This window comes from Nanorana parkeri, unplaced genomic scaffold, assembly GCF_000935625.1.
Source record: "Nanorana parkeri isolate BGI_ZX_2015 unplaced genomic scaffold, ASM93562v1 scaffold453, whole genome shotgun sequence".
NCBI lineage: Eukaryota > Metazoa > Chordata > Amphibia > Anura > Dicroglossidae > Nanorana > Nanorana parkeri.
The window spans coordinates 257005-280743 of NW_017306721.1; the positions used below are offsets into that span (position 1 = coordinate 257005).

Genomic DNA, 23739 nt, shown 5'->3' on the forward strand with positions numbered 1-23739 from the left:
ATTAATAAACAATGCACACCTTTAAATGCTGCTAATAAAAAAATGAACCATTAAGATTGGAATCTGTATTTTAATGCAGTTATATTTAGTGCATCATAAATAGGTAAAATAAGAGCTAAGCTTCATTAAACTTTTAAACACTATAGTACCATTGTATTATCTAAATTGAAAAAGGGTAAAGGTAATATGATTGATTTTGCAATTATAACCGCACTATAAAATGTTTTGAAGTGCTTTCCATAAGTATAAATAATATTCTTATGTAATTAATGTATCAGAGCACAGTATATGCAGACAGCAAATGAGAGAAGCATATTAAGCCAGAGGGAAGTGATAGCCACTGCACCACCTTCAGGAGGTATTATAGGTCCTAGATATTGTTCATCTATATATTCAAACATTGACAACATAGAAAGGAATGTCTCTTCACAAGTAGGTTGAATTTGATCAGCTGGTAGCTCGAATCCATACTGGCCCTCATCTCTTAGTTCATAGGTATAAGAAAATTTGATGCCAATATCTGCTGCCCAGTCTCCTGAAGTTCCAGAAGTAGGATCTGAAAACACATTAGAAACCATATTTAAAATAGAGGGTAATGCTACATTAAATAAAACTCTGCATATATTGCATTGATTCTTTGCCTGATTTAATTTTTTGTCATTTGCAAAAAGACTGCATAACCTTAAAGTCTGGCCCAAACTATTTTTTAGTTTTAAACAGGAGGGTGAAGGGTTTTTAGTGCTGTCTGAAGTGGGATAGGCAGGGTTCTATTTTTTCATTAAACCCTCAGGCTGAATGAAAAAAATAGAACAGATTCCTCCATCAATACTTACTAGCGATGGTGCAGTTTGCATTGTATTCTGACAGTGCCCGGCTGCCGCCGTCAGAATACCCAAATGGGCTGCTAGTTCCATTCGGCCGAGAAATTTTACAGCCAGATCCTTGCAATCAAATGATTGAGGGATGCCAGGCGGAAGGGTGCTGACTGTGGCACCCATGGAACAAATTTTGTCCAGTTCATCAGGAACCAGCAAAAATTCAAAGCATGTGTACCCAACTTTAGATTACCCTGGCTTTCTGTCCTACTGACTACATTTTAGTAAACAGGAAGTGAGGGTAACTCTCCAACAGCAACACATACAGAAATTAAAATGCTTTTCTTCACTGAAGTACGCTAGAATTTCTGTTCATGTCCTTGTTATAGGTTTTCCCTCACCCCTGCTTGGTGAAGCCATTGTCAGCAGGGCAGGAAGTGAGCATAAATCTTTATATTAATTTGTTTTTGTATGTAGTATATTCAACAGAATATAGCACTTGTTTTTGTGAAATCTTTTTTCTTCCATAAGGTGTTAGGAGCACGTCAAGTGCTCCTATGCCTGTCACAACCACTCAACTCCATCTGGTGGTTGCCTCTTGTAACTGCACCTAGCAAGCAGTGGTTTGGTTCATGCTACACTATGAGCTACATTTATAAATGTATAAATTAATTTATACTTTTAATTTCTTATTTTCAAGTAAAAGTAATAAAAGAAAAAATACTGCATTATGACTACTAGATACAGTTGAGGAGCATAGGAAATAGGTATTTATTTTCAATGCTCCTCTGCGCCATCTAGTGAACATAATTTGGTATTTTCTTGCTATTACACGTGACACAAAGAAAATGCACTAAGAACAATTATTTGTTCCTAAATTTGCACAGAATAAATGATTACAGAGTTTTGCAGGAGGAATGGCTCTGCAAATTGTTTAAAATTACACCCCATAGTCTGTTGTTGTTTAGAACTACATAGCTGAAATTCATATACAATATACTTTCTATTTTACCTTTCAAAGGATTTGTGATTCTGTAAACATAAACATTTAATACATGACAAAGGATTCCCAGAGATTTATAAATTATCTAAAGATAAAGCACAGCAATAGTAATCTGCTTCGAGGCAGTTTCGAAACTTCCGACAGAGAAGGGGAAGGGTCATTCACGGACTGTGTTATTAAGTTGTGTAAACAGCAGGTTTTTTTAAAACAAAGCAGCAAAATGAGATACTGGAAAGTGTGAAGAAGAGCACAAAGTGCTATTGGCTGATTTAAAAAGGGAAAAAAATGTAATGTTTAATATTTTCTAAAAATAGAAAAATATTTTTAAAAATGATTATACCAATTACCAGGATCTGATGGGCGGGATGACCCAAAGGCTGGCTGGAGGTGACTTCAGGTAAGTGGAGGAGCACATGTGTGCAGGAAAAGGGACCCTGTACAGCCCACCTGAGAGTCCCAGATGGGCACTGCAGGATCTGTGGTGTGCTCTGCAGGGTCTATGGTGGGCTATGCGGAGTCTGTGGTGGGCTCTGCAAGGTCTCAGGTGGGCTATGCGAGGTCTGTGGTGGGCTATGTCGGGTCTGTGGTGATGTGGGGTCTCAGGTGGGCACTACAAGGACTTATGTGGCTATGTGGGGTCTATGATGGGCTATGCAGGATCTGTGGTGGGCTCTACAAGGTCTCAGGTGGGCTATGCGGGGTCTAAGGTGGGCTTTGCAGGTTCTCAGGTTGGCTGTGCAGGATCTATAGTGGGCTCTTCAGGGTCTCAGGTGGGCTCTGAGGGATCTATGGTGGGCTCTGTGGTGGGCTCTGCAGGGTCTCAGGTGGGCTCTAGAGGATCTATAATGGGCTGTGTGGGGTCTGTGGTGGGCTCTGCAGGATCTATGGTGGGCTCTGCAGGTCTATGGTGGCCACTTTAGATGTAGGTATGCTGCTGAATCCTGACCAGAGGGATTATCTCTTTCTCCAGTGCCATATGCTGGTGTAACTGCTGTTTTGTTTCACCGTCATACAATTCTGAGCACTCCTCACTGCACTGGACTGCATACACAATGTTGTTCATCTTGTGTTTTGCTTTGGCGTTGGGTATTTTTGGGTGAACCAGTTGTTGCCTCAGTGTATTGCTGGGTTTAAAGCAGACAGGCATATGATATTTATTAAAAATCCTTCTGAGTGGGGGCGTGGCCAGCAGCCGCATGTAGTCGGACGTGTCCCGGAGAGCTCTCTCGCCATTCATCCTGGAAGTTACCTGCTGGGCTTACCCAGATCCTTGTGCACCTCTCCGGCGGACTGCCTACGTGTTGTGGACCCCGGTGATCTGCTCCTTTTGGCCGTGGCATCGCGCTTTGAACTGGAGGGATGTCAAAGAAAAAGGACGGCAGAGGCCTTCAATCGGCGATCCAAGATGGCGGCAGCGGTGGTGGCTCGCATCCTGGGGGGGGGACAGGAACAGGGATGCTGCGGTGAGACTGGAGCGTTTCGCCCGTCATCCTGACACACCGGCCAAGGCGCGCCGACTCTCCTACTCAGCAGACCGAGCCTCTAAGAGGGATATGGGGCCTGGTTACTCACACTTCTCTGCCTCTGACTCGGAGGACCCAGATGATACCACAGTGACTGTGAGTACTGTGTCTAAGGCCCTGAAGGGCCCCAAAGCATCTAAGGCCACATTTAAGTCGATTGAGCCTACCATCTCAGATGTTTTCTCGGCCGTACAGCTATGCAACGCTGCGCTGACATCTCTCACAGATCAGGTGCAGGGGATGAGAGCTGACATCTCCTTCATGCGCCATGATCTGCAGAAAGTGCGGGACCGCACTTCTGCCCTGGAAGGCAGGGTGAGTGGGCTGGAAGACACTACAACCCCACTGCTCTCTGATGTCCAAACGGCACTACATGATATATGTGCTCACACCCTGAAAATGGATGATGTGGAGAACAGGCTGCGCTGGAATAACATCCGTGCTGTCGGCATTCCGGAACGCACAGAAGGGGCAAATGCCACTGATTACATGGAATCCTGGCTATGTGAAGGCTTTGGGAAGACTTACTTGTCCCCTTTGTTTGCTGTGGAAAGAGCTCATAGAGTTCCCTCTCGCCCTTTACCACCTGGAAACCCGCTCGGCCAATGTTGATCTGGCTTCTGAATTATCGGGACAAGGAACGCAACCTGCGGAAGTTGTGTGAGCTGGGACCTGACCACTGCACTGTAGATCACACTGCTGACCTCTGCGTGACACCGCTGACCTCAGCACTGTGCGTCACAGCGCTGCCCTCTGCGCCACACTGCTGTGCTCTGTGTTGCACCTCTGACTTCTGTACTCTGCATTACACCACTGACTTCTGTACTCTGCATTACACCTCTGACTGCGTTGATTTGGCTGTGTTAGGTCCCACGCAGCAGCCTTCTGGGGAATCACGCGGTGCCTTCTTACCGGGCATTCACCAGCTGCCTATCTTCCCCTTCTGAGACCCTTTGCCCGAGACTTCAGGCTGGTACCCCGGAGCAGAGCGGCAGCACAAAGTATGTACCAAATTCATATACTATTATTCTGCATTGCTGTATAATGTTTTGCAGGGATTTTTAGTCCTATATAGCTGATGGTATTCTGCATTAGAGTGTAAGCTCCTCTGTACAGAGACTGATGTGACTTCTCTGTATAGCACTGCGGAATATGTCAGAGCTTTATAAATGTATAATAATAGTGTGTGACTGTGGGGGGACATTAGAGTGTTAGCTACTTTAGTGCAGAGAATGCCAGGGGGGTTGGGGGGCCAGTGAGATCCGATTCTCTATAGCAATATGTCTGTGAAGGTTCATTCATCCAGGTCACATGGAAAAATACAGAAAAAATACTTTCTGTATTTTTCTTGAAGACGTTTCACTGGTCATCCAACCAGCTTTCTCAATTCTGAAATTTCTGAATTGAGAAAGCTGGTTGGATGACTAGTGAAATGTCTTCAAGTAAAATACAGAAAGTCCAGTTGCCTTGACTTTTCACAGATATTCTCTATAGCAAGCTTCCTACATTGTTGCAAGGTTTGTGTGTCAGCTGTAGCCCTCCGGTACTTACTAGTGGCTGGCCCTGCCCCTCGATTGCGCTTCTGTGTTTGGCTCCGCCCCCTGTTGTGAGGGGTGGGGCCTGGTGGTGGTCACGTGATTGGGCTGCTCAGTCTAAAATGCCTGGGCCTATTTTTAGTCCCAGTCCGGCCCTGGTTGCCACCTTTTCTTTAAGCGAAACCCGAACACTCGCGACGCGCAGACATTTTTTTGGGAAAAGAAGTCGTAGCTTATTCATATGTGAATAGCGCCACCCATTCATATGTAAATATCACAGTTGAGACTGTTTTCAGTGGGGGGCCAGCAGCCCCTATCATAATTTTGGTTGCCCCTGTCTGCTTGACATCTTGTGTCCGGGTTTCTGCTGCCATGAAACCCGAACACAGCATTCAAAACCTGGACTGTCCGGGTGAATCCTGGACAGGTGGCAACCCTAGACACACACGGAGGGACAGCTGTATTTTCTGGTGTGTGTGCTGTGCAGGGATCCGAATACAACAGGTGGCTGCCTGCCATCACTGTTAGCCTGGTGGAGGCGTAGCCGATATCCACCTCTGCAGGCAGCCAAAGCCACAGCGACATCCTGGTAAGTGGGTCAGCGTGAGTGAGGACCCGCTCCTGTGACCCCTCCCCTCCACTGGCCGCTGTGACCCCTCCCCTCCACTGGAGCTGCCCGATACGGCTGTGCACACAGCACGGAGCTGTGCGTGCCGGCCGATTCCAGTGTGAATGAGCCCCAGGAACATAGGAACATAAAATAAAACATTTTTGTTTTTTAATACTCACCTGATACCTGGATCCACCGACAAGCCCAGCTTCCCGTCTCCCCCGCTGTCAGAAGCTGCGTGAGTGATGCAAAATGCGCAGCCGGCTTCCTCGCTATGCTAATAGCGTTTCTTCTCAGAAGCTGCACACAGCGCGCTGGTTTAAGTAGTAACCAGCACACGCTGTATGCAGTTTCTGACAGCATGGGAGACAGGAGGCTGGGCTTGTCTGGATCCAGGGATCTACTTAATTTTCTGGCAGTGCCCCTCACGAGAATAGACTCTGGATCCGCCCCTGCCTGTGGGAAATCTCTCTGGCCGGCTCCAAGATTATGCTGTTCCCTGACTTTTCCCAAGAGGTTCAACGTCGCAGAGCGAAATTCCTGGATGTCAAGAAGCGTCTCTAACATCTCCACCTGTCCTACTCCATGATCTATCCTGCAAGGCTTCGTGTGATCGCTGATGGAGAAACCCAATTTTTTGACCACCCCTCCCAAGCTTCATCCTGGCTGGATAAATTTGACCGCCGTCGGGCCTCCTCGGCCACCTGAGGGCATGGTTGCACACACGGAGTGGTTTTTCTTTCTCTGCTTCACAGTATGGTAACCCACCTTATCTGGCTGTGCGTGGGTGATGAACTCTCCACCTTTATGTTGTTGGCTCTGCCGCATTGGAAGGAGTCCATATGATGTTTTGGTTCTGTTATGGGATGCCTACGATGTCATGGCCTGTTGCCATCTTCCCCCGAAGGTTTCCCTGCGTGGACGATCCTACCTTGGGGCTTTGCTTCTTGCTCAAGTTATATTGCACTATAACTTCGCTCCTGGAACTCTACCTTTCTTTTTTCTTTTCTTTTTTGTTGTTGTTCCATATGCCCATGATGTTCTTTCGACGGGACCCGCTATGCCTAGCCATACACATTAGAGGCCTTCGTGGACTGGTCTTATGGTGCCCTTCCTACCTGTTGCCAGATGTAATGCATTGCCTATGTCTGATCACCTAGTGACACTTGTCTCCTGGAATGTGAGGGGGTTGGGGGATGCAGCGAAACGGCGCTCTGTTTTTGACTGTATTTTGCGTGTTAAACCCTCTGTTATCTGCCTGCAGGAGACGCATCTGACCAGGGACACCTCTGGTGCCCTGAGCAGGCGCTTTTGTAAAACCACATATCCTTCCTGCTACTCCTCTTACTCCAGAGGAGTTTCAATTCTCGTTCATAAAAATTTGCCGTTCTCTTGCACGCAGATTAAAGTAGATGAAGCGGGACGTTATGTATTTCTTCACTGTCACATTTTAGAGCTAACCTGTGTTATTGCCTCTATTTATATCCCGCCGCCATTCACCAATGCTGTGCTCAAAGACCTTGCTCGCTTTCTGGCGGATAAACTGCCGATTCCGGTCCTCGTGGTGGGAGACTTTAATGGTTTCTTGAACTCGTCTCGATAGGTTCCCCCATCATTTGGCTCGGGACCAAGCGCCTGACACCCCTCTCAGCAGGCTCTGCACAAAAATGGGGCTGGTGGATTTGGGTCGCCTAACCCACCCTGAGGATCTGCAATATGCTTGCCACTCCAAGTCTCACAACTCCCTATCACGAATCGATCTAGCCATGGGCACACCCGAAATGCTTATGTATGTCAATTTAGTAGAAATTCACCCGAGATGTCTCTCTGACCACTCCATGTTGTTCGTCCAGATACGCTTGGGCAGGCGCTGGTCCACACTCCCCTGGCGGCTACACCCGTTCTGGCTGGTGCTATTTCAGGATCACGCAGCATTGGAGAATGACGTTCGATTTTTCCTGTCAGTCAATACCACTTCCTCACCTGTCGGGGTGGTATGGGATACCTTGAAAGCTTACCTTAGGGGAATCTTCCTCAAAAATGTTAGCTCCATTAACTCTAAAACCAGGCGGGGACTGTCTCAGGCCCGTCAGCGAGTGGCTGACAGCGAACGGGCGTATGTGCACGCCCCCACAGCGGAGGCTAAGGCTGACTGGTTGACAGCGCAGAGCTCCCTCGATGCCCTACTGGAGGAACAGTCCCAAAACAAACTATTCTTCACCAAGCGGGTTTTTTGGGCGGAGGGAGATTCTGCAGGCAAACTACTGGCCCAGATAGCTAGGGCTCAGCAACCTTCAAGTTATATCGGGGCCATCTCTGACACTGCGGGGGTTACACACTCGAGCCAGGGCAAGGTGTCGGATATTTTCCGAGACTTTTATGCCTCACTGTACCAAACAAGGGCTGGCTACTCTGACCCTGAGCTTCTGGCCTATTTGGGTGATATGTCCCTTCCATCCCTCTCACCTGCCAATGGCATAGACCTGGAGGCCCCTCTCACTCTGGAGCAGCTGGAAAACACACTAACTGGTTTCCCCACTGGCAAGGCCCCTGGGCCAGATGGGCTGCCTATTGAGGTATATAAATCCTATCCTACGGCCCTTCTTCCCACCCTTCTGGAGGTTTACAATGATGCCTTCTCCACAGGTCACTTACCCGATACGATGTATGAGGCCACCATAGTTGTGATACCCCAAACAAATAAAAACCCGCTGCTACCGGAAGCGTATAGGCCTATTTCCCTCTTGAACACCGACATTAAGATCCTGGCTAAAGTACTTGCAAATAGACTATCACAGAAAATTGCTTCGGTGGTTCATTCGGATCAATCCGGCTTCATGCCCAACAAATCCACGGCCATTAATATCCGCAGAGCATGCAGGTCCCGGTGGACAACCCGGGCGGCAGGGCTCTACTCGCTTTGGACATTGCAAAGGCAGTTTGACAGTGTCGAATGGCAGTATCTGTGGGCCGTACTGTCCGCTTTTGGCTTTGTTCCAAACTTTTGCAGATGGGTGCGCTTACTGTACTGCCGCCCTTCTGCGAGAATTAAGATTAACGACTCCCTGTCCTCTGCCTTTGCGTTGCAGAGGGGCACCAGGCAGGCATGCCCGCTGTCGCCTTTGTTGTTTGCCCTAGCCATTGAACCTCTTGCTGCACTGGTCAGGCGCTCTGCGGATGTTATAGGCTTTAGGAGGAGCTTACAGGAGGAAAAAATGGTCCTATATGTGGACGATACTCTGTTGTTCTTAGCGGATACGGAGGCCTCTTTGTCTAATGTCATGTCTCTGCTGTCGGATTTCGCCACGTACTGGTTGTCAATTGGGACAAGTCCAATCTCCTACCTCTGGATTCACTGCGTGCCCCATTGGCTGCAAATGCGGCGCACATACAGGTGAAGACCACTATCACCTATCTTGGTATCCAAATGACTGCCTCTCCCGGTGACTACCTTACTCTGAACCTGCATCCCCTTTTGACTAGATTTAAATCTCAACGTAATTCGTGGGCCAAATTACCGCTGTCAGTGGCTGGCAGGGTAGATTTAGTTAAAATGATCTGGATGCCTCAGTTACTCTATGTCCTCCATAATTTGCCCCTCTGGATTCCTAAAAAGACCTTTCGTTTAATTAAATGTATTTTTAGGGAACTGGTCTGGAAGATGAAACCTCCAAGATTGCGGCTTGATGTCCTTCAGCGACCTAAGGCTTTGGGAGGGCTGGCCCTCCCCAGCCCGTGGTTCTTCTTCCTGGCTGCGCAACTACCACACTTTACAGCCTGGGTGGCTGAGGAGCACCAATCCCAATCGTTTTATATGCTACTATACTTGTTTCAAGGACTGAGTCCCCTACATTACTTGGACAGTGATCTGTATGTTAAGACTCATTCTACCTTTCCTACCGTGCGGTTGATGGGGCAGGTCTGGGATGCGGCCACAACTGTGCTGGGTATTTCTACCCTCATTAGATATACTCCGCTGTGGTGGAATGGTCGCCTCCCGGAGCTTCTCTCTCTCCGGGGCACTGTGGACTGGCCCTCTAAGGGGGTGATATCAGTCTCCCAGCTCTATCAGGAGGGTAAACTGTGTGACTTCCAACACTTGGTGGATACACATGGCCTCTCCAGTAGGTGGTATTTCCAGTTCCTCCAGATTGCTCACGCCCTGAGGTCCCAGTTCCCAGGGGGTCCACCAGTGATCTCGCCCACCCCGATACTTGACACAGTACTATTGGCCACTAACACCAAAGGGATTATCTCCTTCCTGTACGCTCATTTGTTACTGAAGTCGCCCGCTCTTCTCCCTCTACGGTGCAGGGAGGGTTGGGAGGGTGATGTAGGCCCCGTGTCGGATGACACCTGGGAGGATGTCCTACAGGGGGTCACGCAGGTCTCACTATCCCTTACGCACAGGCTGACTCAACTGTTTATTGTTCACAGAACGTATCGCACCCCGGAATTTTTGTTCCGCATAGGACTAAGGGCTGACTCCAGTTGTCCCAAATGTGGCTTCCGGCGTGGCTCCCTAATACATCTGCTATGGAGATGCCCAAAACTGGTCCGGTACTGGGATAGGGTCATAAACACTCTCAACCATGTGTTTGCATCCTCCTTACCTAATTCACCATTGGTGTGCATCCTTGGCATTATAGAAGACACGGACCTCACTCATCACACAGTCCTGGCCCTTAAACGTGCACTATTCACTGCAACCAGGCTGGCAGTCCATAAGTGGATATCCTCTTCCCCACCTACACTAAAGATGTGGCATGCGGAATTGGATAGGATCATTGCTTATGAGCGCATAGCCTTTCAACAAAGGGGCACCCTGACCCGGTTTCACTCCCTGTGGGATAACTGGTTGACATACCGTGGGCAGGACATCTCTGCGTAGATGGCGTCCACGTGTGTTTCCTAGCGACCCAAGATGTATGTACTCCATTACTTTGTCAAACATGTAAGACCCTTGAGTACAAGGTGGAGGGACAGATATATATGTACGTTGCGATATTCATGTAGTGTGTTCACGAGGCTTTCATAATAACCGATACTTAATGTGGTCTTTAATTGGCTGGCGGTATGTTCTTGTCGAATTACATTTTCTGATCCTTACGGATATGGATACTTCTTCTCTTTTTCTTTTTTGTTTTTGTTTCTGTATGTGCCTTTTGTACTTTCTACTATGCAAAAATGAATAAACATTATCTGATTTAAAAAAAATAAAAAATCCTTCTGAGTTTCTCAGTCACCCTAGCTACATATGGGATGACCATATTATTTCGTTTGTCATGCTTTTCACCCTCACTGGTACTTTTGGTGTTCTTTCCTTTTCTTTCTGTTTTGACAAAGGCCCAGTCTGAGTACCCGCACGTTTTAAGGGCCCCCCTGAGGTGTTTGAATTCCTTCATCTTTGCCTCTGTGCGGGTGGGAATTTTCTCTGCCCAGTGGTGAAGAGTCCTGAGGATTCCCAGTTTGTGGTCTAGAGGGTGGTGGCAGTCAAATAGCAGGTACTAGCCCGTGTGTGTTGGTTTTCGGTAGACCTCTATTTCCAGCCTCCTTCCCTCTTCTACTGTTACAAAACAGTCCAAGAAAGCCAGTTTGATGTTTTCCATATCTTCCTAAACTTGATGTTATGATGCACTGAGTTGATGTAGTCAGTGAAAGCCTGTAACTCTTGTTTGTGAATCTTAGGTGGTACTCAGGCAAAGGTCCAAAAAGGCACACACTTGATCTGGGTTAAGTTATGTTCTGCTGCCTAGGATGTTGTCCAGTAGCAACCATTTACTCACTGTTTCAATTGCCTTTGTGGTGCAGGTGAAAAGGGATGTAACATCATAAGATACCATTGTTTACTTTGTGCCCAATATTAAGTTCTGGATTTTGATTGCAAAATCCTGAGAGTTCTGTATGTGATGTTTTGTATTTTCAACCAAACGGGCTAGGTCTCTGGCTAAGTGTTTTGCCACGTTGTAAGTAACAGAGTTAATGCTCCTGGCAATTGGCCTGAGAAGGGTCCCATCCTTATGTATCTTAGGAAGTCCATATATACACGGAGCGGCTTCACCAAGGTAGAGGCGATGATACACAGCCTTATCAATGCCATGCTGGAAACCATAGAACAACTATATGCAATTGGAGATGAAATTAAAGATAACCATGTGGTGGCATTACTTCTATGAAGCTTTTCAAATTCATACAGTGCTCCTATTACCGCTCTAGAAACCAGACCTAAGCAGGAACTAACACTAGAATACACCAAGAGAAAATGAATTGATGACTACGACAAAAGGAAAGAAAATACACTGAGTGGCCAGATTATTATGACCACCTGACGTTTGTAGACAAATTAGCTATAATTTTGCGCTGAAGTTGCTAGAGGGCCAGACCATTATAAATAGGGAAGCAGGTTGTTTACCACAATAGTAGAAGTGATTTTTTTCTGAAGATATGGGGAAACAACACGATTTAACAGCCTTTGAACGTGGGATGATTGTTGGCGCTCGGAGCCATGGAGCGAGTATCAGCAAAACAGCAGAATTCGTTAAATGTTCAAGAGCAGCTGTTGTTAAAGTGTTTAAAGACTGGACTGTCAGCCGAAAATCTGGGACTGAATGTGCGAATTGTGACCGTCAGCGACTAGTCAATGTTAGGGCAGAACAGAGAGTGGCAAGACTGGTACAAGACAACAGAAGGGCAACAGTGCAGTGTCAGATTCCTCGCATCACCTTTCAACATCTTGTGGAGTCACGAGGCAGCCCAACTAAGTCATCTCGTGGAGTCATCTCGTGGCCCAACGAAGTACTGATGAGGTGGTCATAATAATCTGGCCACTCAGTGTATGCACAATGAAGAAAATGAGAAAGCCTTTAAAGGTGCATGAGAGCGCAAAGTAAAACAAAGAAAGCAGAGCGTGTTTTTGTTGTAAAAAGACTGGTCACATAAAAAGGAGTGTTCTGTCTGGGAAGCTGGGCAGAGAAAGTGAGAAGCACTTACAAAAGAAAGGGATAAGGCTGCCACTAGGGAAACTGCATGCGCATCATGGAGTGCTACCTTTAAAGTGACTTAGAACAGTATACCACGCGGATGGTGTATTGACTCAGGAGCAAAGAGTCACATGACTAGTGATGAGACCTTTTTCACAGACCTTGATTTCAGTGCAAAGGATACAAATTTTCCTAGGAAACAGGAAAAGTATTACTGTGAAAGGTAACGGTCAAGGATTTTTTCACTGCATCACACCATCAGGGGACAAGCAGAGTATCCTCGTGAAAAATGTGCTGTATGTTCCAGACCTTGAAGGAAGTCTACTATCAGTGAAAACCCTTGCTAATTACGGTCTCACCGTTCAATTCAGAGGTGATGAGTGTACAATTCGAAACAATAAGCAAATCCTCAAAAAAGGAAAATTGGATGAATACCTGTACAGACGCATCACTGCAGACGAGCAAGTCAAACAGCCAACCATAATCCATATAACAAATGTATCCATCTATGGCACAGACGACTAGGGCACCAAAACCCAGAAGCCATAAAAGACATTATAAAGAGAGGCTTATCAGAAGATATAACCGTACTGCCCTTCCAAATGCTCATGACATGCAAATGCTGTATGGAAGCAAAGACCACACATACCCCACTTGCACAAGCCACTTAAAGAAAAACCACCGACCCCCTTGGAGCTCATACACAGTGACATGTGCGGACCAATGAAAACTCCCACATCAGGTGGGAACAGATATCTACTGACTTTAATTGATGATTATTCCAGGTACACAACAACTTATCAGATGAAGCACAAGAATGAAACATCAGAAAAACTTCAAGAGTTTGCAGACATGTCCAGCAACAAATTCCAACAGGAACCAGGAATTATATGCACAGACAATGGAGGGGAATACATCTGTAAAGAAGTTGAATCCTACTTGAAGAAACAAGGTATAGACCACCACACCATAAGCTCCTAAACAAAATGGTGTAGCAGAACGCAAAAAATCTCACTCTTATAGAAATGGCCAGATGCATGCTGTCAGCCACCAACCTACGTAAGAAGTACTGGGGAGAAGCAGTCACGACTGCAACATACCTACAGAACAGACTACCATCAGCAAAGCACATCAAGCACATGTAAAATCACATCAAACTACAACACTACATTATATCATACTAAGGGATATATTTATAAAAGTTACACTCGGAAATTCCTATACTCATCAATGCCACCTAGGGGTGCTAGTGCTGTGCTAATGGCATTTGCCCAGGCTGTAGCATAAAACTTTTATAAATTAACCCCTAAATCTGCATTTTATTGTGTACAAGAACAAATTCTTTACTAATAAATGGCAACCATCCTTTAAATAACACATAGAATGCTTACGCCTCTTTAAAATATCTGCCTCTTTGTAAGCAGCCACTGTAAGATGGGCCAGCATCCCCAAACTCCCTCATTCAGCACTACCCACACTGTGAATTGTAAGGTAGGTGGCACAAAAAGAAGCAGTGGTGGGAGGTACTCGAGCAGGATGGTGGGGGACCCCCAAAGAAAGCAAAATGAATGCCCCCTAAGTGACATGTGGGTGCATAGCAGTAAATGCTCTGCTACTGAGCCAATAGTTTTTTTTCCTGGCAGGCCCTCTAAACATTGACTGGGCCCTAGCCCTGCCTAGGTCGCATTGTGGGTGATCTGGTATTGAGTCTAGCTGTGCAAAACAAAACATATTTAGTATAACAGTTGTATCTGTCTGCTTACATAATATAACTGATGTAGATCCCACATGATAAGGCTCATTATATAAGTTTGTCATTATTTCAGCTGCCTTTTTTCCAACTTTTTCCTAAAAGAGAGAAAAAAAAACCATTTGAGTAAAAAGAAGCAGCATTTATTATCTTTTCAATAGTTAAAAAAGATTCTGTTAGTGCTTATATTACTGTTCACTTACATTTCTCAAAGTTATTTAATAGAGCTTTAGATACTGTACCATTCACATTATAGTATGAACACTGACACTAAGCTTAGATAACCATAACCATTCAAGGTCTAGATCTGATTTAAAGTAGCCATAAAACAATGTGTGTATTTTGGGGAGAAAATAGAATACCCAAACATTTCAGCATTATGCAGTTTGCATTATGCATTATGCAAGGACGATAAAACTAAAAAGAATGTGTTATCTGTGCTTTTCCAAATACTGTTCACATGAAACATTTAAAGCACTCGGGATAAAAACCTTTTTCTTTTTTGCAAAGACTTATGGGCGCCACATTTAAAATTTTGGGGCTCAGGCAATTAACATACAGTACTATGCTACTTTTTGCAGCAGCACACAAAGAAGAGATCAACTTTCAAAGCAGTAAGATAGTGTTTCAGGCTGCCAACAAGAAAGCCACTCGCACTCCAATTCGACGTCCAGTCAATTAATTTATTGGCTGAAGTAAATGAATTGACTGGACATCGACTGGGCCAAGCTTCAGTACCTTGCTAGTTGGTCCCACCGGCTCTGGCACACAGTTTAGCGTAGATGGAGGAATCCATTGCACTTTTTCCATCTGTCCATAGAAAATCTCCAGATAATCTATAGGTGTATGGCCAGCTTAAGTTTGAGTCATCCTGTCACTAGTGTAAAAGTGCAGAACTTCCAGCAGCTGAAACTAACAGTTCTGTCTCCCATACAGTGCATATGGTGAAAGATAGTGGGTGACACACTCCACCTTGTTCATTCACAAAATGTTTTGTATTCTTGTCACAGAATCCAAGGGGATGGTGAATATCACAATCTGCCCATGTCCTGCCACAGTACACTCCTGGTGTAGTGTCCCATGTATCTAGGCTGCTTATGACCAGGAAGGTCTTGGGATCCAGTTTTGAACATTTATCTTGAAATTAGATTTTTTTGGTATAATTTGTTGTATATTGACTCTTCAGTGGAACCACCCATGGTATTGTCCATGTTTACTTTTGAGACTCCTAAGAGTAACACATTGTGCAGCAGTGCCATCCATTTAGCATGGCACCTTATTGCTGAATTAGTGTAGATGCCAACATTTCCATACTGCATAGCATGCCTTGTGGTGCTCTGCATTGCTATGTATTGCCAGCCCCTTTCTATATAAATGGGCTGCATTAACAAATGTTAACATGAAAAATACAGCAACAGAGCACAATGATCTGAAGGGGGCCTTAGAGTTTAGGTTTGATTTAGGGGTCCACTGTCCATGACTCTCCTGTTACTGCACACAATGATCTTAGATATTTGGCACTTAAAAACATTACCTGATTTACCCAGACAAAGATACATTTAAAAAAACTACTGTGAAAGGGATCAAAACAGCACGTCACCAGAAACTTCACTTTTTAGAAATATAATTAGAAAAATTATACTTGCCATTTCCTCATGATTTTCAGATGGGAGATTTGTGTATCCATATGGAAGAAGAATCAATTGGGAATATGAGTGCATCGTGAGATACATAAGAATATTTGGCTTGAGCCTTTCTACCAAAGTGACCAGCGCTTTTGTTTCCAGCTCAGAAGCAGCGGATGGCCCACAGAAAGTTATACTTTCACAGTCTGTTGATGCACCTGTCTCTATATACATCAAGAAAATACATGAATAAGTTAATTAAATGGTTAGGCTATGAAAAGGATACAATGAAGAACAGTGAAACAAAGAGTGCACCAGATAAAAACAGTTAGAAAATAAGTTAAAGGAAATCTGTGCTGGGAGAAACACATGATGACCTCTTCTATTGCAAATACTTGTAGCTTGTTTTTCATGCTGATGCAATAGTTTCAATCATTTCTGAGTTACTAACTCAAATCCTTTTGGATCATCATGTCTGCCAGATAATAAGCATTTACAGAAGGAGGTTTGTAATAAAAGTCTATGGGGGACATCATGGCTGGCTTTGCCCAGTTGTTATTCATTGGCTGGGACCTGCTAAAAGACTCTGGTAGGTGGCTGTCACCGCTAGCTTCGCCCAAATGTTTTTCTTTTGCCTGCATTTTGTTTTTGCCGGATTCCGTCGCATGCGGTCGGGTCGGCGTGCAGCACTTTTTTTTTCTTTTCTTTTCTTTAAAATATTTGTATTTTTAAATGTTCCTATTATTTTAAATTTTTTAAATTTTTTTTCAACTTTTTTTTTCTATTCTTTTCACTTGTTTTCTATTCTGAATGCCGCTCGGCTCAGCTATTCACTCACTGCCGTTTGGCCTCTATGAGAATACGAGCAAATGGCAGTGAGTGAGCTGCCAGAGCTTCGGCTCAGCCGATCCAGATGGTGGATCGGCTGAGTCGAACTCCTTCTGCACTTCGCCTCAGTGTAGCACTTCACTTTATAAAGTATGTATAATCCGCGCTTAGGATATATGTGGGTAAATAAAACAAATAAATAAAATTAAATGAAATCAATAGGAATAGATAAAAATATTATTAAAATATTATGGAGCTGCTGTACTAAAGACACTAGGGTCAAGTGGTATGTAGTTGAATGTGCAGCGCTCAGGGTCACCAAATAGTGAATCAACTCAGTGTAACAAAATTAGCATGTGAATAGATAATCTCAAATTGTGCAAAGGTGTATAAATCAGACATTAATTGCTTATCTAATAGTAAGCAATGGTGCCTCCCATATAAAGTCTCAAATATAAGTCAAAGTGATACATAAATCTCAAAAGTGCAAAAAGTGCATAGAATTTAGATAAATAAATTCCAAAAATCAAAAAATTATTAAACAATAGTGCCTCACATATAAGAATATATATATATATCAGTCCAAGTGATATATAAAAAAGTGAATCCAAAAGGAATATAATAAAGTGAGTCCAACAATGATTAGAACTTCCAGTGAAAGCAGCGTGTTGACAATGAAAACAAATTCCACACCGAAGTGTCCACGTCAAAAAATCCCCTCTAGGGTGCACACTCACCAGACCAAGATGTTTATAGGCAGAGAAAGACGAGATGACAGTCGATGAACTCCCAGCCGTCTCGTCCTTATCCCATGGATCATTAATTTATCGAAAAAATAAAAAGGAACAAGAACTCCTCATGGTGTAGTCGATAAAGGTTTATTTAAACAAAACAAAGTAGCCACTTACAATTAAAACGATAAAACCGGCCGCTCACACGATGTGAGTAAAGCTTCTGCACTTCCTGGTTGTGCGTGGTATTGAGAAGTATAGCCCCGCCCGACGCGTTTCATCATCCAAGGACGTCTTCAGGGGGAGCCCCGCCCGACGTGTTTCGTCATCCAAGGACGTCTTCAGGGGGATCGCAGGTCTAACCTTCAATACCACACTGATAGTAATTTTTAGAAAATATTTTTTAAAAACGGATATTATTATCGTTTAACACTAAAAATGAATATATAGATCTAAAATACTTTATTGCAAGTAGGAGGAGAAAAAGAGGATTATTTATTGGTTAAAAAGCAATTTAGGTCAAATTCGACGTTTAGTCCTTTAGGTGTTAGGGTATCCAATATAAAAATCCATTTGGATTCGTTTTGGGAAACCTTCTGGATGAGATTGGTACCTCTCCAGTGTTTCTCTACACTATCAATTCCCGTGATTTTCAGTTGTCTTGGGTCGCAGTTATGAAAAAGTTTAAAATGCCTGGAGAGATTATGCTTCATAAAACCTTTCTTAATATTGTTGACATGTTCTTCGATTCTTTTCTTCAATTGCCTAGTCGTTCTGCCAACATATTGGAGCCCACACGGGCACTCCAATAAATAGGTTACATATCTACTATGGCATGATATAAATATTTGAGGACATCTAGTGGCGGTCTGGCAAATCGACCTAGAGGTAGAATATAAATACATCACAGTGTGGTATTGAAGGTTAGACCTGCGATCCCCCTGAAGACGTCCTCAGATGACGAAACGCGTCGGGGCGGGGCTATACTTCTCAATACCACGCACAACCAGGAAGTGCAGAAGCTTTACTTACATCGTGTGAGCGGCCGGTTTTATCGTTTTAATTGTAAGTGGCTACTTTGTTTTGTTTAAATAAACCTTTATCGACTACACCATGAGGAGTTCTTGTTCCTTTATATTTTTTCGATAAATTAATGATCCATGGGATAAGGACGAGACGGCTGTGAGTTCATCGACTGTCATCTCATCTTTCTCTGCCTATAAACATCTTGGTCTGGTGAGTGTGCACTTCGCTTTGCATGTTCAGCTGACCGTAGGCAACTGAGATACGGCTGATTTTAGCCGATGTACGGCTGAAATCAGCCATACAAGACTGAAGTGAATAGCCGAAGAGCATTCAGCTCACTTCACTTCGGCTGGGTTATTTTGAGACTCCTTATTTTGAGAGAACATAGGCATGCAACTTTATACAGATAAATTCCCCCCATTGTGATTTATTCTTGCCCTTGTTCAGTTCCTGTAGTAAATCAGGCCCTTTGTCTCTCATTTCTGAGCAATATGTAAGAACTTGCTAGTACTTACCACACCATTTTACATCAAAATTACGGTTTAGATCCACTCCAAAACAAGTCCCATTTTGTGGTGAGCGGTTCATCCTCCAAAGACGTTCCTGATATTAAAATGACATATGGGTATTCATATTTTCAGTTTGCCTAAATGTTGCAATGTTAAAGCCTAATTGAACCCTCGTTAATTATTACTGTGATGAAGCCAGGCTGCGTACATAGCAATAATTATTGGATCTTTTCCTTTTTTTTACACTAGCAAGTGCTGCAGCAAGGGATAACATACCCGGTGCTGCCAGCACATGGAAGAGTTGGACCACACTCTCTTACACAAAACAGTGTCCTGACTCTCCAGCAGCCTGATACACCTCCCTGAACAGTTTTTGAAACTAGGGCAGTCAAAAGTGAAATCCCCTGTCTCATAACAAAACTCACAGACCTAAAGTGATCCCTGTTTCAAAGAGTGCATAGCCTTTTCAAACATTTTTTAGGTAAATATTGATACAAATTCTTATCAAAAGGAATGATTGTTTTAAAAATCTTGTTTCTGTTTATCATTTGCATATGTATATGGGGACAGACATTTGCTTGTTAGACATGCTGGCCCCCATTTCTGCCTTGCAGTGCAACGGAATAGATTTACAGCTGCTTCTCACACAGCAAGTCACTGAATTACTTGACTCATGAAAAGTGTATTTCCTATGTGGCTGATACCTCAGTGGTTGTTAATAGAGAGAGGCAATGTAACTGCACACAGTTATTGAGTTCCCTCTGGTGTTTAATTTACAAATCTATATATACGTACTAAAGTAGTGGGCCGAGATTCTATGTGTAGGGTACCACACCCCTTAAATAAATCAAAGAAATAGAAGAGTGTATGTGGGGCTTTCACAGTACACCAATAAGATATACCAATAAATAACACAGAACCTACTAAGACACCATGCAGTCCCTCTATTTGTTAAAGTTCATTCATATATACATTTGCCAATATGCCACATCCGTGATCCCAATTAAAGATGAGTTAAGAGCTTCATAAGTTAATGGTACTTTCATGGTTTGAATAATCAACACGCTTCCTTTGAACAACTTCTTCAGGAGGGGAGGAGGTGCTTGATAATATCCATAAAAACAATTATATGAATACTTATGTTTCCTTATGTGCTCATGCGCAGTACATTTGTGCCCACCATGCTAGTGACATCATAGTGACAATCACGTGGGGCGGTGGGAGGGGTATAAAGGCTGGGACAGCATTCACGCTGTTAGAACTCAACCATGCTGGAGGGGCCAGATTTGATGATAGGTAAAGCTCTATTCTTTATTTTCTTACACATTTTATTGATCAAACTTTGGGGGGTTATGTGGACTGAGCTGACTTCATGCATATGGATGTGTACTGAGATACGACTGGACCATACATGCTTAACTAGCTATTCCCATAGTATGTCTGGGGTAGTTTAAGATATGTACATATTGTTGTCATATTAGTCAGAAATGTGCTATATATACATCCTGGTCCCTAACATATGTTGTATATGGGCCTAAAATAACTTGCTCCTGTTATTGATTAGTTGTTAATATATCCCTCCCTATCCTTAAAATAGTTTAATTGGTTGTTGTTTTATGGTATCCCCCTAGGAATTTGTGGGTTGGATATATTATGGAGCTTTATGTGCCGGATAGGCTATGCCAAATATTATCTTTGTTTTTTTACTCCTAGATGCTGTCGCCCCCAGATTTGACCCCTCCTACGGCTTCCTTCCCCGCAAGGGGCCATGTGCATATGTATTCTCATTGATTGTTTTGATTATTTCCGTACCAGATCATGTAACCATTATCATGTGATCAAATAGCTCTAATGAGATCTATCTAGGTTGTATTTATGTATGTATTCATACTATTGTTTTTATGCATATTATAGAGCACTTCCTCCCTTCATGAAGAAGCTGTTCTAGCGAAACGCATTAAGGATCCAAACCACTACAGCACCATCAACTCATGAAGCTCTTAACTCATCTTTAATTGGGATCACATAAGTGGCATATTGGAAGATGTATATATGAACGAACATTACCAACAGAAGGACTGTATGGTGTCTCAGGAGGTTCTGTGTTAAATATTCTACGCAATCAGTATTTTATGTAAATAATGGTGATTTTAATGTTATCAAATAATCATATATTGTTTTAGGTATAGTACCTACAGACATATTGGTGTACCATGAAAGCCCCACATACACTCTTCTAGATCTCTATATTTAATACAATACCTAAAATATGTAGATCAAGCTTGTATATAAAAAATGACTTTCAAATAAATCTGTTCTTTCTTATCCAGGGCTTAGCAAGAGGTTGCCTCTAATGCTGTCGCCCCCTGCTGCACATACTTACCTTCTTTTCACTCCCCCACTGCTCTGTTTAGCTTTTGGGAATGAGTCATTATATTCAAAGCTTACACTGTTTTGGACACTCTCTCCCCGTTGCAATGTGACAGTTCTGGACCAATCACCAAGCTCCAGTGCTATCACACAAGAAGAAGATTAGTGAGTCACATGCTCCTTCATGCCTAAAACAAATATTTTTGTTCCCAGTAGGAGAGCCACTGAATATGAATATGAACTGCAGGGGGAGGGGCATTAAAGAAAACCAGTTGCTTTGCTTTGCAATAAGGTACACATTCAATAATAGCTAAAAATTTGCACTTAAAATGTACTATAATTTCCATTGAAGATTTGTATAAACATGAATGACTGTCATCCAATATTTGCAGTTTCAACAGGTTTGGACAAATCAGCAGTGCTGGATAAATGACTGCAACAGACAATATCAGAATACCATTGCAGGTCAACTGTCTGACTGCCTGTGTTGAAAAGGTTTAAAGTGACATTAAACCCTCAGATTTTTTAACATAAAACAATAGTGTAATGTGTGCCTTACTGTAATCCATGGTTGTTTCCCTTCTCTTTGCTGCTCTTCCTTTTAAATCTGTATCTGTTCTCATGCTCTCCAGAACTTCTGTTTTGGAGCAGACTGCCTTGTCTCAGGAATGGATACATGGTGTCTGTGTATACGTTTCTATAGGCTTGTAATCTGAGCCAGCACTACAGGAAGAGGCCCTGAGCTGAAAAGGGAAGTTCTCCCCAAGCATGAGAAGACATGAGGATTTAAAAGGAAGAGCAGCAAAGAGAAGGGAAACAACCATGGATTACAGTAAGGCACACATTACACTATTGTTTTATGTTAAAAAATCTGAGGGTTTAATGTCACTTTAAGTTGATTCTTACTTTACTCTCAATGTACAATAATGGTAATAGGATCAGAATTATTCAGCATAGCAGAACACAACAAAGATAATATTTAAAATGCTGTAATTAATAGTAGTATACTCATAGTTTTCAGTTTCTAGAAACTGAAGGATCATTCCTTTTGGATGTTAACTGGTTACTGTTTTGTTCTTCTCATTGGATAAATAAAACCAAACATGTACAATTAACTTACATCTGTCCAGCTGTAAATATATCCATCAATATTTAGGACAGGTATGACATAGAAATCAACTTGTTTTAGAAGCTTGTTCAGCAAATCATCATTCTTGTATCTTGCAATAAGCTGCAGAAATAGAAGAGGTGGATAGGGCCTTGTCAATTGTCATCGATAAACATCCTTATTATAGGCAGTCATCAGTCTAGCTAAAACAGCAACAGCTAGAGGTTGGCTAAAAAAGAAAGGAAGAAATGCAAGGAACTCTGCTAAATCTGCTCTTGGAGCCCATGGGACTTATAATACATCTCTTCCCCCAGGAATACTAAGCCCTAAAGTATTCCAACAGCAGGGTAGCTTATACACGTATTAAATATGTCTGGTAGGTGCTCCTTAAGTGCCTACATGTCCTCAACTCAAGTGCCCTGGTGCACTCTCCATTCTGTGAATATTTTACTAACTTGAGTTTAAAGAAAGCTGTCATGGGAGACTCATGGGGGCTTATGGAGCTGCCTGGCTGTCATGCTGATGGGTTGGCTTCAGTGCTTCCCGAGTCCCTGACCTGGAACAAGTATGGAGGTAAAGAATATTGAAACTCTTTAACAGGTTTTCCTGGGATTGCAACTCAATAAATAATAACATCAGCCAGGTAACTAGCATATTTAGAAGAAGGAAAGTAATGGAAGCCCACATACTTTGACAGGGTCATTTTATTGTATTACAATAGTAACATACACAGTTGAGGAGCGACAGAATACACCTAAAAACATTACCACTGTGAAATGGTAAATCCAAATTCTGGGCTATTTTTTGAAATGCTGCCCCAGGAGTAAAACTAAATCCATGCACAGTGCTGTCATCTGTAGTAATTCATGTTCACCACTAGATGTCCTCAGTCTTCCAGGTTCAAAGAAACCCAAGTCCTTACACCCTATGGATATCCGGTGAGTGTAGTGCAGGGGTAGGCAACCTTGACTCTCCAGCTGTGCTGAAACTACAAATCCGATAAGGCATTGCAAGCCACAGGCATGACTCCCGGAGGCAGAAGCATGATGGTATTTGTAGTTTCAGCACAGCTGGAGAGCCAAGGTTGCCTACCCCTGGTGTAGTGTGTAATGGACCCACCCTGTGGGTGTAACCACAGCATCCTGCACTCACACTGTATTATAGCAGAGGGCAGAACTGACAACATGTTAACAGCACTCTCTGTATCATGGAGGACTGTGCAGCACCAAAGAAGAGAATCCCCCGTGTAATGTGGCCACATCGTTACTTGATCAAGACATCTGGAAATGGCAAGCATTACAAAAAGCATAGAATGTAGGGAAAAGG

At 43.4% G+C, this 23739-nt stretch overlaps 1 protein-coding gene across 1 annotated transcript in view; it reads right to left on the bottom strand.

Annotated features, from left to right (window-relative positions):
* Positions 1-14288: 14288 nt before the first annotated feature.
* The window catches only part of LOC108790162 (carboxypeptidase O-like), a 37221-nt gene continuing 27770 nt past the window's right edge, over positions 14289-23739 (bottom strand). Inside the window, exons 8-11 of the mRNA XM_018560376.1 lie at positions 22426-22536; positions 18942-19029; positions 15859-16065; positions 14289-14314 (exon numbers count right to left, since the gene is read on the bottom strand). Coding sequence (XP_018415878.1) covers positions 14289-14314; positions 15859-16065; positions 18942-19029; positions 22426-22536 — 432 coding nt within the window. The remainder of the gene's footprint in view (positions 14315-15858; positions 16066-18941; positions 19030-22425; positions 22537-23739) is intronic.